Source organism: Ursus americanus, chromosome 31, assembly GCF_024610735.1.
Source record: "Ursus americanus isolate L20-20 chromosome 31, mUrsAme1.1.p, whole genome shotgun sequence".
Lineage (NCBI taxonomy): Eukaryota > Metazoa > Chordata > Mammalia > Carnivora > Ursidae > Ursus > Ursus americanus.
Genome location: NC_142157.1, coordinates 20015263 through 20030424, shown reverse-complemented (window position 1 = coordinate 20030424; position 15162 = coordinate 20015263). Strand labels below are relative to the sequence as shown.

Below are 15162 nucleotides of genomic sequence, written 5' to 3'. Positions count from 1 at the left end.
CTACAGGTAGAAATTGAATTGGAATCCAGGAACAAGGCACTGTAAGGAAGGGGAAGATACAGGGAGCTGTAAAAGAAAAAAAGAAGTGGGATTTGTCAACAGTTTAGATATGTGGTGTGAAATACTAGGACAAATCAATTTGTATTGCACCTTTTTGTTGATATGATAATCATGTGTCATGTGAAACATGGGCAATATGGTATGACATTACTGAGTAACATCAATAATTTCATTTTACTTTAAATGTACTTGACATGCAATATTATGTCTCCGTGTAAAGCATAGTGATTCAACATTTACATACACTGCAAAGTGATCATCAGGATAAATCCAGCTACCATCTGTCACTGTATAAATTTGTTACAATATCATTAACTATATTCTCTATGGTGTGCGTTGCATTCCTCTGTCTTATTTTATAACTGGTAGTTTGTACCTTTTAGTCCCCTTCCCCTATTTTGTCCATCCCCCACCCTTCTCCCCTTTGCCCTTCTCCCCACAACCACCAGATTGTTCTCTGTATCTATTTGTTTTTTTTAGATTCCACACATACATATACACACCACCTATTCTTTATCCATTCATCTGTTGATGGATGCTTCCATACCTTGGCTATAAATAATGCAGCAATGAACATAGGGATGCATATATCTTTTTGAATTAGTGTTTTCATCTTCTTTGCATAAATACTCAGAAGTGGAATTACTGAATTGTATGGTATTTCTATTTTTAATTTTTTGAGGAACCTCCATACTGTTTTCCACAGTGGCTGTACCAGTTTGCATTCCCACCAGAAGTGCACAAGGGTTCCTTTTCCTCCACAACCTTGCCTACACTTGTTGTTTCCTGTGTTTTTGATTTTAGTAATTCTGATGTGTTAAGAATATCTTACTGTGGCTTTGATCTGCATTTCCCTGATGATGAGTGACATTGAGCATCTTTCTGTTGTGTCTATTGGCCATTTGTATGTCATCTTTGAAGAAATGCCTAGTCGTGTCCTCTGCCCATTTTTAAATCAGGTTTTTTAGGGGGGTATTGAGTTGTATGAGTTTTCTATATGTTTTGGATATTAACCCCTTATCAGTTATATCATTTGTAAATATCTTCTCTGATTCAGCAGGTCGCCCTTTCATTTTGCTGATGTTTCTTTCCCTGTCCAATGTATGTGATGTAGTCCCATTTTTGCTTTTGTTTCTCATGCCTAAGAAGATAGATCTAAAGAAATATTTTAAGACCAATATAAAAGAGCTTACTGCCTATACTTTCTTCCAGAAGTTTTATGCTGTCTAGTTTTACATTTAAATCTTTAATCCATTTTGAGTTTATTTTTGTATATGGTATAACAACGTGGTCCAGTTTTCATTCTTTTGCATATAGTTGTCTAGTCTTCCCAGCATGTCTAACTGAAGAGACTGTCTTTTCCCCATGGTATATTCTTGCCTTCTTTGTCAACGATTAATTGACTGTATAAGCGTGGGTTTATTCCTGGACTCTCTTCTGTTCCATTGGTCTATGTGTCCATTTTTGTACCATTGCCATACTGTTTGGTTACTATAGATTTGTAGTATAGTTTGAAATCAGGGGGTGTGATACCTCCCACTTTGTTCTTCTTTCTTAAGATTGCTTTGACTATTCCAAGTCTTTGGCGGTTCCATGCAAGTTTTAGAATTTTTTGTTGTAGTTCTGTGAAAAATGCAATTGGTATTTTGATAGGGATTACGTTGAATGACATCGATAATTTTAGTTGAAATTAGAAGTTGTGTTTTTCCCCGAAGCATTCAGGTGCTTATTAAGTACTTACCGTGCGCTCATCGCTTTTCTAGGTGCTGTGTATCCCTCAAAGAGCCTCATGGAGCCTGTCCTTAAAGTCTCCTAGAAGAAACAGACAAATATTTAAATGTACAAATACTGATACAATTAAAAATTATGAGAAATTTGTAAAGGAAAATTTCCTCAGCTTATGTGATAAAGGAAAGTTTCTCTGAGGAAGTAACATTGATATTGACACTTGAAATGGGATTTTTAATTCATGATAACTACTTGGTGGGTATTATGAGATATTAAACTAGAGCAAAAGGCAAATGAGGGTTATTGTTTAGGTTTAAATCTATGACCTAGTTTTTGGTGCTTTAAGTATGGATCAGCTTTAAGTTGTCACATAGAAGTGTAGGGGTTATTATTTGGAACCTCCTTTCATGAGAAGAATGAGGTAGATGATTAATGTCGTAAAAGAATCTTGTATATCAAAATAGTAAATTACAGTTCTACTTTTTTTCTTTTAAATATTATCTTTAATGGTGTAGGAGATGAAAAATTAGCCTCATGATTGGAAAAAAAAAGCATTAGAAATTTTAGAACTCTGCTGCTTAAAGAAATTTCATCTGGCATGTGTGAACCAGTCACTTGGGACAGTATTGTGTTGTATTAAAATCTTACTATACCTTACTACAGCATTCTTAAATAATAAAAACCTGCTTTTATGAACATTCAAGTTAATAGTTCTAAACCTTCTTCACTGTTTTCTCTCTGATGTCGACCAAGCTATTTTCAATTAAATGCTTCTTTGTAACCTCCAATCAAATAGATTCCAAAAATTCCCAGGACTGGAGAAATTGAGCACTGTTTGTCCTCATCCAAGTCATAGATGAGATGTGAAATGGGTTACATGGTACGTGAGTCTCCAGAGGATGCTTTACAATAGTGTGTGACTTTGCAGAGTGTCAAGTAGCAAATTGGTTTCAAACTGATGAACATTTATCTTTTTTAAACTTAGGCATATTAGGCAACTATATTTGAGGGGGAGGGAGAGCTCACTAAAATTTTGGCCCTTCTTGTACATCTTGGAATACATGCAGAATACCTACCATGGTTTGCCAGCCTTTTAACAACCATGGAAAGCAAATCAATTTCATATGACCTGAATACTTAGAAATGATTTTTTAAGGTTTCTGTTTCTTTCACTCAAGAATAACAGAAAGAATTCTATTGAAATAAAAAAGAAAACATGAATGATATTTCGAATGACCTTATTTCCTCAACCACACTCCCTGTCCTTGATTTTTTAAAAAAAAAATCTCTACTCTCTATACAGCTGATGGGAAAAGATTCTGTGGGTGTAAAAGGAGTTAGGCCAACCACAGATGGGTGGTCATCTCTGGAAGACTTCAACAAATTATACCCATTTAGTTCAGAATAGTATAAAATAAGGTATTATGTAAGAGAAAAGGAGGCTGAATTGATATAAACATTTTAATTTACACATACATTGGGGGGAGTGATGGTGCTTCCACGAATTAAATATATCAGCAATGTAGCACCATCCTGCTACATTGCTGGGAGATAATTCTCCGTGGATTTCTTATGCTCTTCCCAGTTCAGTATCTGAGTAAAGAAAGAGTGTGTTTGAATAGCCTTTACCCTGAGACATTTGCTTACAAATTCCAGATTAAGTGCCCTCTCTCCCTCCTTCCTATCCTTTCTCTCTCTCTAGAGTTTTAGATGTGTAGGTGTACCAGCAGCTTACAATAGTTAGTCTCCTAATGTCTGGGATCTTCTTCTATATAGGAAAACATCTAGTTGAGGGACAAGTGGAAGGAATTTTTCTGGCTGATGCTTTTTGCTGGCCCTCTAAATCAAGGATCTGGTGTCTTCTGTCAGTATATGTGTACAAAACAGTGGCAGGCTACCTTGTTAGCTTGAGTAGGGTAAGGTCGCGGACTCTTCATGGTTTCCGATCTAACATACACAAGGAATTGCAAACTCAAATGCCTCTGGGAACCGGGCAAGGGATATGACTTGGAAGTAGGTCAGGTGTTAAATAATAAATGGCAGCTGACACTCAGCCTTAGAGTTACGTTTTTAATAGGGAGTAATGGGACTGTAGCAACTACAGGACAGTATCTTTTTGTGAAGGAATCCTACTTTAAAAATACTTGGCAACCTATTCTCCTTGAAAGCACTGTTTTGGTTAAACCACACTTCTGGGATTGCCACCATCTAGACAGTCGCCATTTAGACTTTTCTGTCCTAGATGGTGAGAAACCATCAAGATGGACTTTTTTAAAAATTCTTTTTCATAACCATGGAAACATTTGGCATAATGCCAAAGCACACAGTCATTGAAGAGTAAAAAATTCTTAGGAAGCCATATATTATGCCTGACATAAGAAGAAATATGGTATAAGGCCAAAATATTAACAAAAATTTTGCCATGAATTTTTCCCCCAAAATGGATCATAAGTAGATGAGGCAGACATCAGATGTTTTCTTTTAATTAAAAAGAAAGCACTTGCCCTACTTACCTATCCCAGCATTTTATTTCATCTCTACTAGTATCATGATTTTATTTTTATTATCCATTTCTGTGCTCGGTGTATACACAATTTAGGTAAAGCATTTGTGGCCCACGTTTAATGTTAAATGGTGTTTCATATGTATAGTATAATAATTGGAAAACTATTCTGTACTTTTTTTGTATGTGATATGGCCAGAGACATACAAAAAAAAGAGACAAAGAGAAGCAAAACTTATCAGACAGATATCTAAGCTTTCTTTCATTGAGATTAGTTTCAAGGTTGTATAAAAAATTCCAGTAGTGATTTAAAAACCTTTTTATGTTGAATCTAGCAAATATTTCCCTTAATATTAGCCTAGAAAGTTTGAGATCCTAAGCTGACTTTCTATGAGCCCCTTAAATTGTAGGTTATACGGTAAACTATTAAATAGTTGTCTGAATGTGTTTATAGGAGTTCGGCTACTTCAGCTGTTAGTCAACTATAAAAACAGGGTAAAAGAGAATTTTTATGTCTTTGATTTTCTTTGTTTCTGCATTTTTAATTATGGAAATAGTAAATGAAAATAAGTGGGCATTACTGAGAAGTATAAGGGAAAACAAATAATCTCTGGAAAATTATTAGTGGATCAGAAGAGAAGTTTCATAGCTGATTTAAAAAAATACATTGAGATACTTGAGATTACTATGGGCTAATTATAAAATTCCATGCATGAAATTAGTGATTTAGAAAACAGTGAAAATACTACTTGAATAATGATGATTTATGGCAATAAGTATAGAATAAATGTTTTTATTTGTTTATTGAGGTATAATTTTTGTAAGTAGAATTCATCCTGTTTAGGTGATCAGCTCTATGAATTTCAGTAAACTTACACAGTTGTGTAACCACCTCCACAATTAAGACAATATTTCCTCCATCCCCCCAGATTCCCCTTCCTCTCTGTCATCTATCCCCTTCCTCTCCCCACAACCCCTGGCAACACTCATCTGATTTCTTTCTCCGTGGTTCTGCCTATTCTGGAATGTTGTATAAATGGATTGATCAAGTATGTAGCCTTTTGACCTTCTTTCACTAGGTGTAATACTTTTGTGATTCACAGCTGTTGTTATTATGTACCACTAGTTTGTTTCTTTTCATTGCTTAGTGGAATTCCATTGCATAGATCTCCCACAAGTTGCTTTACTATTTACCAGCTGAAGGATATTTGAAGTGTTTTCAGCATTTGGAGATGGAGATCGTAAATAAAGCTGCTATAAACTTTGTGAACAGGTTTTTGTGTAGCATGGCTTCATTCCTCTTGGGTAAAGAAATACCAGTGTGTGGCATTGCCACATTGTAGGGAAGTGTATGTTTAATTTTATAAGAAACTGCCAAACCAGTTCCCAGAGTGGCTGCACCATTTTGGATTTCCATCAGCAATGCATTGGAGTCCCAGTTGCTCCACATTGAGTATAGGTGTTTGTTGTTGTTTTTAATCTTAAAGAAGGAGTTCTTTCCTTCAAGTCTTTCTGAAGATGCATTATATTAAAAATCACTATGTTATGTTTCGATTTTGTGTTCTTTTACAAACATGAGATAGTTAAAGTAGTAGGGGGCAGGTTGAATTAATCCCATTTTTTCTTTTCTATGAGTTAATGCACACATGTATACATATATATGTTAGGAAATTGAAGATATTTTAGTAAAATTATGATTAAATTGTGTGTTACATATATAGAATAATGGGAGATTCCAGTCATTCAACATGCTTGGCCAATAATTCAGGACTTCCTAAATATAGAGACAAATGAGTTCAGGCAAGTATTGAGACCCTTATTAATAGTTGAATCTTTCGTTATAGTAGAACTAAAGTTGCAGTGTAGTTGACAAGGCCACTCTATCTTTAGTTGGGACATCTAGATGTGACAGCCCGTGAAAAGGACAACTTAGAAGCACTGGATTACTTTACAAAATTTCCAAGCCAGTGATAGTTCTAATGTAAGTAGAATTGGCCTCTACAGATAATGCAGGTCATTTAGACCAAACTGGAATTTCCAATTGCCCTTTAAGTAATTCAGTAAGGTACTAATGGCCCTTAAGAGTAAAATGTGGCTTCTCTAATTTCCAGAATGGCAGTCCTGCCCTGCATACAATAATGTTTGTGTTTTTACATCCTCCCATTTATTCTGGGAGAAACACCAGAAATGAAAGTGAATTTTCCAGAATAGAGACACTTGGGTTTGTTCTTTTTTTGTGCGTGACTATTTTCTTAGGACTAGTTTCTTAGGATAATATGCAAGGCTTTTTGCAAGACCATATTTAAATATAGGGCAAAAGTAGAATTAAACCTGAACATTCATAACTTTTTCTCAAGATGTGATTTGTTATCAAGTAGGCTTTTTTTTTTTTTTTTTAAATGGCTGGCTTCTTTAAATATTCAAAAGAGGCTGAGACTGCAAATATACATACAAACTAACATTTTTAGTATTTCAACTTGAAGCTATTGTTTATTCTCAACAATGTTAACATTTAGAGGGTTAGGAAATTGAATATATTTTGGTAAAAATTGTGATTACATTGTGTCTTAGCATAAGACCCAACTGTTGTCTGCCTCAGATTTTTTTCTTTTCTTTTCTTTCTTTCTTTCTTTTTTTTTTTTTTCTTTTTTTTTGGTCTCCTTGGCACCTAATGCTGATACAAGCACTATGAAAATGCTTCTCATGTAATATGCAGTGAACTCCAATAGAAACAAGCTTTGGCAAACAGCATCCACTCAGAGGTACTGCTTACCTGGTGTGGCCCACAAATGAGAAAATTCATAATTTTCACAAATGGCCATTGCTCAAATTTGTGATTACATAACAACAACAAAAGGAGTACTTTGGAACAGTTGAGCCCATACTCTCAAGTGGAGTTGTGTATGTATATGTCCCCAGAGTTAGCTTACAGATATTTATATGCACAAGAACCATGCTTTCCATAAACTTTGGGATTTTGATATCATTTTCTATCCTTCCTCACTGATAAACTAATATAATCACAAGCAGTGTAGCAAAGTCAGTAGTGTTTCTTCTTATTTACCCTAATGTTTCCTTTTTCTTGCATCTTCCCAGCCTTTGTTAGTGTGTCCTGTGTTGTACTGCAGTGGGTTAGACCTAATAATCCAGGGAATTAATTAGTAATTAATCTTTGCATATGCCTTTTTCCTCTCGCTTACCCAGCTTCAGTCTTTTTTGTTTTAAAAGAACAGGAAAATGTTTTCTTTCAGTATGTTCTGCTAAATTCTGACTGCTGGTTTTTTGATTATTAGAATAATTGTATGATTTTCTACTGAGTATTCTTTCTGCATTTTTGTTTTCTCTCCCTATAATACTTCTTTCATTCATGATAGTGGAGCAGTGAAGGGTGCCTTTTATGTTTGGAGTGAACCACAATAAAGCACCAGGACACTTCCTCCATAGTACTAGTACATAAATGTTCCTCTAGCAATATTAGGTGGGTTATATTCACCCATTAGTTAGATACATAAACCTTTCCCACATTGATTAATTTCCTTCCTGACAAATTACAGAGAAAACTCTGGTAGTTCTCAAGGCAGACTAGGAAGTTGGGGAAGATGACAAGAGGTTTGAGGTTTGATCTTTTAAAACTTTCCTTCAACTAAGCCATAAATAACATGTGAGACAAGTTTGAATAGAAGCTAAGAATTTAAACAAAATGAAATAAAATTTCAACTCCCACATGTAGCATTTGTGAGGAAAAATACAACAGAAGCATATATTCATATAATAGTGGGAAAACAGAATGTGTTTTTTGAGTTTGTTTGAAGTTCTTCATTATTAAATTATAGCAGGATTCCTACTCCGTATGCAGCATATTTGCATAAGTATTAAAATAATTTATCATGATTAATTCTATTATAGTAAATTTCAGCCCTAATCACAATCTGTCATATACTGTAGTGGTTTGTCAGTATTTTATGTTTTCCTGGTGGTTTGGTGGAATTGCCACTCCCGTAACAACACAGATGTCATCGGAGTTTGCAGTGATTAATGTGGTTCTGAAGGAGTTCTAATAACGATTAGCCAGTTTTATAAAGTGTTACAGAATAAGGTCAGTGTGAGAAAAATTCTAAAGCTCTTAAAAATGTACATTCTGGCAAGTACCTCTGGCTGCAAATTGGATTTCTCGAACAATGAGGAGGTTTAACCTTGGAAACAGATGAACTCCTTGGGCAAAGGTGGGAAAAGGACGCGAGGATTTGCCTTCAAATACTCAAAGGAACAGAAAAAAAAAGGGGGGGGTGAGTCTGGAACTAAAGGTTGAAAGTGATAGGAAAATAGATATAAATCTATTATAATTTTGGAAAATCACTAGAAACACAACGGGCTTCATGGTTCTAATGGGCCCAATAAGGAATGGAGCTTCCTGTGACTGGAATTACCTAGGTAGGGACGAGATGCCTATTTATAAATACTATTGGAAAGTACTTTTTTAATGATTCAGAAGAAATTTCTTTTTAAGTAAATTCTGATTTTTTTCCATGAATTTCCATAAGTTGATGTCCTTCACAATATCAACAGATTTCTTGTTTTTTTTTCTTAGATTTTGGTGGAGGCTTCAGTAGGAGATGGCTTCACTGGAGACATTGCAGTCGATGATTTGTCATTCATAGACTGTGCCCTCTACCCTGGTAAGGAAGGATATTTTAATATATGAGTATTTTCAGACCTGTTTACTTAGAAAAAGAAAACTGTTGAGGAAATCAATATTTCATTTTCACAGTATTCTAAAAATACCCTTACTTCTGTTCTACTAGTATATTAACCTTGGAAAAGATTATTGTGAATCTTTGCTACTAATTAGTCTTAATATCTTTGCAAATATAGTAGAGAGGTTTGAATCAGCTGTGCTTCTGTCTCATCATGTGGGAAATATTAGGAAATCATGTCTGAAGTTAAACTGTAATTCCGTTATATTTGAGCGGTTATAATAACCACACTGGTCGCCTTATAATTACATTGTTTTGGAGACTGTATTAATCTCTCCGTTATCTTCAGAGATGTTTTCCTGCCAGGCAACACTAAACGCTCCTAAGGATTGTTGTTCACCATTTCTTCCCCATGTTACACATTTCTTTCATTTAAAAAAAACACAAATATATGTTTCCCAGATTTATATCCCCATTCTCAACCTTTACTCTGAAATCCAGACTTATATACTGACTACCTACTGACCATCTCAACTTCGATGTCTGGTAGACGTCTCAAAGACATGAAGGGAAATAGCCTAAAACAAGCCTGCAATAAACTAAAATAAAACTAAAACAAACACCCCAGGCAAAGCTCCTTCCAGGCAGTGCATAGCAATCTGAAAGGACTGGTCATCTAGCTCTTGGGTAATCCTGGCTCTGGGGCTGGAGGCTCTTAAATTGCACAGCAAGGGGGAGCACAGTTTCCTTCCTGAAGAGATCAGAGGCAGGGTAATTTAAAAATCAATTGCAATAATCCATGTAGAGAGCGCTCTCAAGTGCTGTAAACTTAACCTTCACCCATCACGGTGGTGTTATGGGTCAGAAGAGCACCAGCCTCTCCCCGACATAATCGGGCCGGATTCCAGTTCTTTTAGTTGTAGCAATGGGCCTCAGCTCTGATCGTCCACCTCATCATCCTGGCAGGATTAATTCCCTTAACCACTCTGTGGAGTGGTTTCCACAGAACTCTGCAGAAAGCCAAATCCCTCTCTGGACAAGGGCAGCAGGAAGGAAATCAGAATTCAACAAATTTACCCTGATCTCTCGATGGCTGCAAGTGAATTCTTGGTTACTGGTGTGTCCTCAATCTTGCCATTCTTCTAAGCCTCCCTATCTCAGTAAATGACAATTTTTTTTCTATGTGTGCATTTTTCATGAATGAATCTGCTTCGCCACTAGCTTCAGATATATCCAGAGTCGACTACTTCGATCCAAGCCACCATGTGTCTGCATGGATTATATAGTTGCCTTTTAAATGATCTCTGCTCCTACCCTTGAGAGTATAATCTGTCCTCGAAACAGCAGGCAGAATGATCTTTTTCAAACTTAGATAAGATCATGTCATCCTATCACCAGAAACTTCCTATGATATCCTCTTTCACTGAGAGCAAAAGCCAGACTTCTACAGCAGCTTCCAAGGCATGGATGCCTGGTGCGCTCGTACCTCCTGGACTTCACCCTCCACCCCTGGGCCTCTACTTGACTTCTCTTAACTACAAGGCCTTCCAGCTTATCCTTAAATACCCCAACCCACTTATGCCTCAGGGCTTCTACACCTTCGTGTCCCTCATCCCGAAATGCGCTTCCCCTAGATATGCACTCTTTTCCCTTCCTTCCCTCTTTCTGATGTGCTCCAAAGTTTCTTCAGTAGTAACTTCTCTGAACACTCCACTGCGCGCACACACACACACACACGCACACATGCACACACACGCAGGGTCTCTTCATTGACATTTTCTTTCTCCTTCCCCTGTGTTATTTTTCTCTATAACACCTATCCCCCTTATGGTTCTGTTTCTGTTTTCCCCAACAATAATATTAGCTGCATGATAGCAACGATTTGATCCGATCACTCTCTTATCTCCAGGAGCTTAAACAGTATCTGGCACATAATATTACTCAGTATTAACATTTGTTGGATAAATGGGTAGATAAATGGAGAGATGCCTGTATCTTTTGAAGTGTGTTATATCCTTTTGATGTATATTTTAGTTTATTATTATTGCTAAAATATTTATTATTTTTATATTGAAGGCACTGTCATAGGCCAGCTTTTGTTGAAAGCCAAACCTCAGTGGCTTATAAACGCAAGCACTTATTGCTTGCTCTCCAGCATGTGGGTGGGCAGAGAACAATAATGGAAAAAGTATGTGTTTCTTGTTCACAGCTCTTTTTAATTCTATAGAGCTTCAAGCTGTGTATTTCTGTTCCTTCTGTCTGCTTATCTGGGACCAAAGCTAAAGGATGAAGGTCTTATCTGATATTTTGTTGTCAAGTAGAAGGGTGGGAAAAAGAAAACACACTTAAATCTTCTGTTGGGACATGGTATGTGTAATGTCTGCTCATGTCCATTGGTCAGAGCAAGTCATGTGGTCAAGCCTAACAAGGGGGTAGGGAAGCATTCTCCACTGACAAGAAGCTTGGCAAGAGTAGGGAATACAGAAAGTCCTTATAAGACAGAGCTGATAAATGGGTACATGAATAACATTTACCACTCATATGTACCATCTTATATAATCCTGTGATATTTTATTTTATTATTTTATTTTATGTTATTTATTTTTTTAGAGAGTGCGCATGCACGTATGGATATGCCTGCAAATGGCTGGGCAGGGGGAGTGGAGAGGGGCAGAGGGAGAGGAAGAGAGAGAATCTTAAGCAGGTTCCACGTCCAGGTGGATCCTCACGCAGGGCTCAATCTCACAACCCTGAAATCATGACCTGAGCCTAAATCAAGACTTGGTTGCTTAACTGCCTGAGCCACCCAGGTGCCCACTCCTCTAACCTTTTAAGAGTCTAGAATAATGTCTAGTCCATTGCCAGTGAAGAGATCTTAAATGTTGGATAGGATTGATATCTTTGTTATCCCAATTTTATGGAGCAAACGGAGGAGAGGATAACCTGCCCAAGGCTACCTAGCTAAAAAGTGACGAATTATGTCTGCTTCTTAGGACCACAGTGTTAACCACTATCATACCTACCGCTCATCAAATACACTAACCTCACAAGGAAGAGAACACAATTTCTACTTTATAGATGTGAAAAATTAAATGTAAAGAGCATAAGTGACACAGATGAAAACGCATAGTTGAGGGAAAGAACGAGAGTTTCACCTAAGCATGCGTGATTTCAGTGCCCAGGGCTTTTCCCAAATCGCACCCCCACCGTGCAGTTAGGGAGCATCACCATGAGCCCAGTGGCAGAGGAGACCATAAAAGAATATAGAAAGGGAACACAAGTTACTGCTGATACCGTTGCTACTTCCAGTTATCTTGCTACTTACATTCTGCGGCTGACGCTTCCAAAGGAGAGGGAGAAGAGTGGCCAGACCCAGAGGCAGAGATGTGAAGTATCAGTTACAGACCATTAGTCCTGATTTTCTGGTTCAAGTTTTGGACGAAAAATATGGAATTTAAAAAACTGCCCGAACTGTGTGGTTTTAATGTTGGCTTCGTAACAAAAGAAACACTGGGTTGAAACCACAGAGCCCGTTGAAACTATAGGTTTCTTAAAGGAATTTGATGTCATCTTGCCATAAGATGAAAATAAAAATAAAAATTCTGCTTTCAATAAAAATATTGCTCTTGATGATTACCAGTTTTTTTTTTTCTTCTGTTAGATGAGATGGGATCAGCGCATGTGGATTCCCTTATAGACATTGATTTGTTTCCAATATAAATGATTATTTATCTACAGCATTTTTCTTCCTTGGCTAATAAAACAAAACAAAAAATTAAAAAAATACACACACACAGATGCAAAATATTGACGTAATCTCCAAAGTGTCGGTTGGCACTTTACCTGTAACTTTTATTTCATACTAAGTGACCATAAGGAGTCACTTCTCTCATTTTTACGTATTCCCTCAAAATCAGCCTCTTTTCCCCTCATTCCTTGTTCCTTTTTATGACATCACTATTCTCTAGGAACCCAGGATTGAAATTCCATAGTTTTCTTTTGCTTTCTCCTTAAAATTCCTACTTGCAAAACTTGCTGACTCCAACTCCAAAATATTTCTCACATCTCTTCTGGTTTTTTTTCCATTGTTACCTTAGTTCAAAACAGCGTTGGCTCGAATGGTAACCTTTTAACTGCAAACTTTCATTAATTTCCCCCCAGTAGTGTGTATGCCGTGAGCTTAGTTTCCTTTCACTTTTTCCTACAACATTATTATTTGCTTTTCTAGGTCAGCTCTTTCTCATTTTCTCACTTCCAATTATTTCTAACTTAATTCTCCAAATCCATTCTCTGTTATGGATTGTACCTTCTTTGTTTCAATATCTTGATGAATAGAGATTATTTTAAAACTAATCCAGGAGGATACTAGAGAAAAGACTTCTTAGGCAAGATTAATTGCATTTCTAGGAAAAGTAGACAAACTTAACCATGCAATGGAGTCCTATGATTTTTTTTGAATCCGTGTATAATGATGTTACTCATTCCCGGAGTAGACAGTAATGGACAATGGTGGCAAAGTCAAATCCCCTCGCTTTGAATCAGATCATCAGAGTAGACTATTAAGTAAGAATTGTTGCCAGCCAATATTCAGATTTAAGAATAAGTATCCCAAGAGAAGTATCTGTTTTGCATTACTCTTTCCCCAAGCTACATGAGAAAAGCAAGAAGCTTTTCTTCAGCAGAACACAGGTGACAGTTTCTGTCTTGCCTCAAGGATTAGTTGTGAGATAGCTGGGTTACTTGTAAAACTTAAGTCATAACTACATGGCATCACAACATACTGTGTACAAACTGAAAAAAAAAATTGCCTAAGCGCTTTTCATCCTATTTTAAAAATTCAGACTTCAGCAATAACAGAATTATTACTTGCTAGAAATATCAATTATTAGAATGAATATCAGTATCCCAAGATATTAGTGTTTTCTTTTTTTTCAGGAAAGTTGTTATGAAGTCAGTGCCATATCTTGCAACTGATGATGGCTTAAAGTGGAGAAAGTATGGTAACTGTTTATAGGATGCTTGAGCATAGTTTTTATGAAGTCCTCCTCCACCTGATGAATGGTTTTTGTTGTCATTGTTAAACTGACTGAGCTGATTGAATTTTTCTCATCCCTCATTAACCTCAATGTCTCACCAGCTTTATGTATAAATGCTTGTTCGAGTCACCCTTCTTTTGCAAAGAGGAATGTTTATTTCAGAGCGAATGAAAAGGCAAAGGGAAAAGTTTGGGGTACTTTTGTCTTCATTTTTAAGATCTCTCCTGCAGCTTTTTTAAAAATTTTATTTGTCAGGGAGAGAGAGAGAGCGCGCGCGTGACAGTGCGCGCATGTGCGCACATGCACAGGCAGGGGGAGGGGCAGGCAGAGCAGGCAGAGGGAGAAGCAGGCTCCCCTCAGAGTAAGGAGCCAATGTGGGACTCCATCCCAGTACCCTGGGATCATGACCTGAGCCAAAGGCAACGCTTAACCGACTGAGCCACCCTGGCGTCCCAACACCTGCAGCTTTTTACTTTATAATTTTAAGCTCTTTGGTGTGTCTGTTATATTTGTCTCAGAATAATACATTCCATAAAATTATTTCGTTTTAAGGTCTTCCACATTTTTCTAAAGGAAATATAGATGGAAAAAAATACGAATTATTGAAAATATTTACAGTTTAATAAAAGACTTCAAGGCAAAAATGGAGAAATTTGAGACTCATGATGGCAATCTTAAATATTCTGGTTTTAGCATGTTTGGTGTAGTATGCAAAATATAGGAAATATATAGGAATATTAGCAATATATAGAAATATGTTAGAAATATATAGGAACTATTAGCAAATATATAGAAAAAAATTGGCTAATGACTGTGGTCCATTCAACTTAGTGTTTTTATTGTGTTTCTAGAAAATAAAATGGGGCAACTAAGTAACTTTAACCTGTTTTAAAGTTAAAACTTTATTTTGTCATCTTTTGAGAGAAATGCTAAATACCAAAAATGGGTAAGGCTGTTAAAATACTTAGATTTTAGCTTGAAAATTGTTCAACTGCTACTTCAGTCTACTTGTAGTCACTTTCATATACGATACAGTGTCTGTAAAGATGAAAAATACTTGGTGCCACCTAGAAAATTTCATTGAATGCGTGAGTTAAAGCAAAAACATTTCAAAAAGAGCTGATTTGTTCCTGGAGGCCCA

General features: G+C 36.5%; 1 protein-coding gene across 4 annotated transcripts in view; it reads left to right on the top strand.

Moving 5' to 3' along the window:
- The window catches only part of LOC123785611 (MAM and LDL-receptor class A domain-containing protein 1), a 660266-nt gene that overhangs the window by 144162 nt on the left and 500942 nt on the right, over nucleotides 1-15162 (top strand). For all 4 annotated transcript variants that reach the window (XM_087857640.1, XM_087857642.1, XM_087857641.1 and 1 more), the window contains one exon: nucleotides 8880-8967. In XM_087857640.1, the coding sequence (XP_087713766.1) occupies nucleotides 8880-8967 (88 nt within the window). The remainder of the gene's footprint in view (nucleotides 1-8879; nucleotides 8968-15162) is intronic.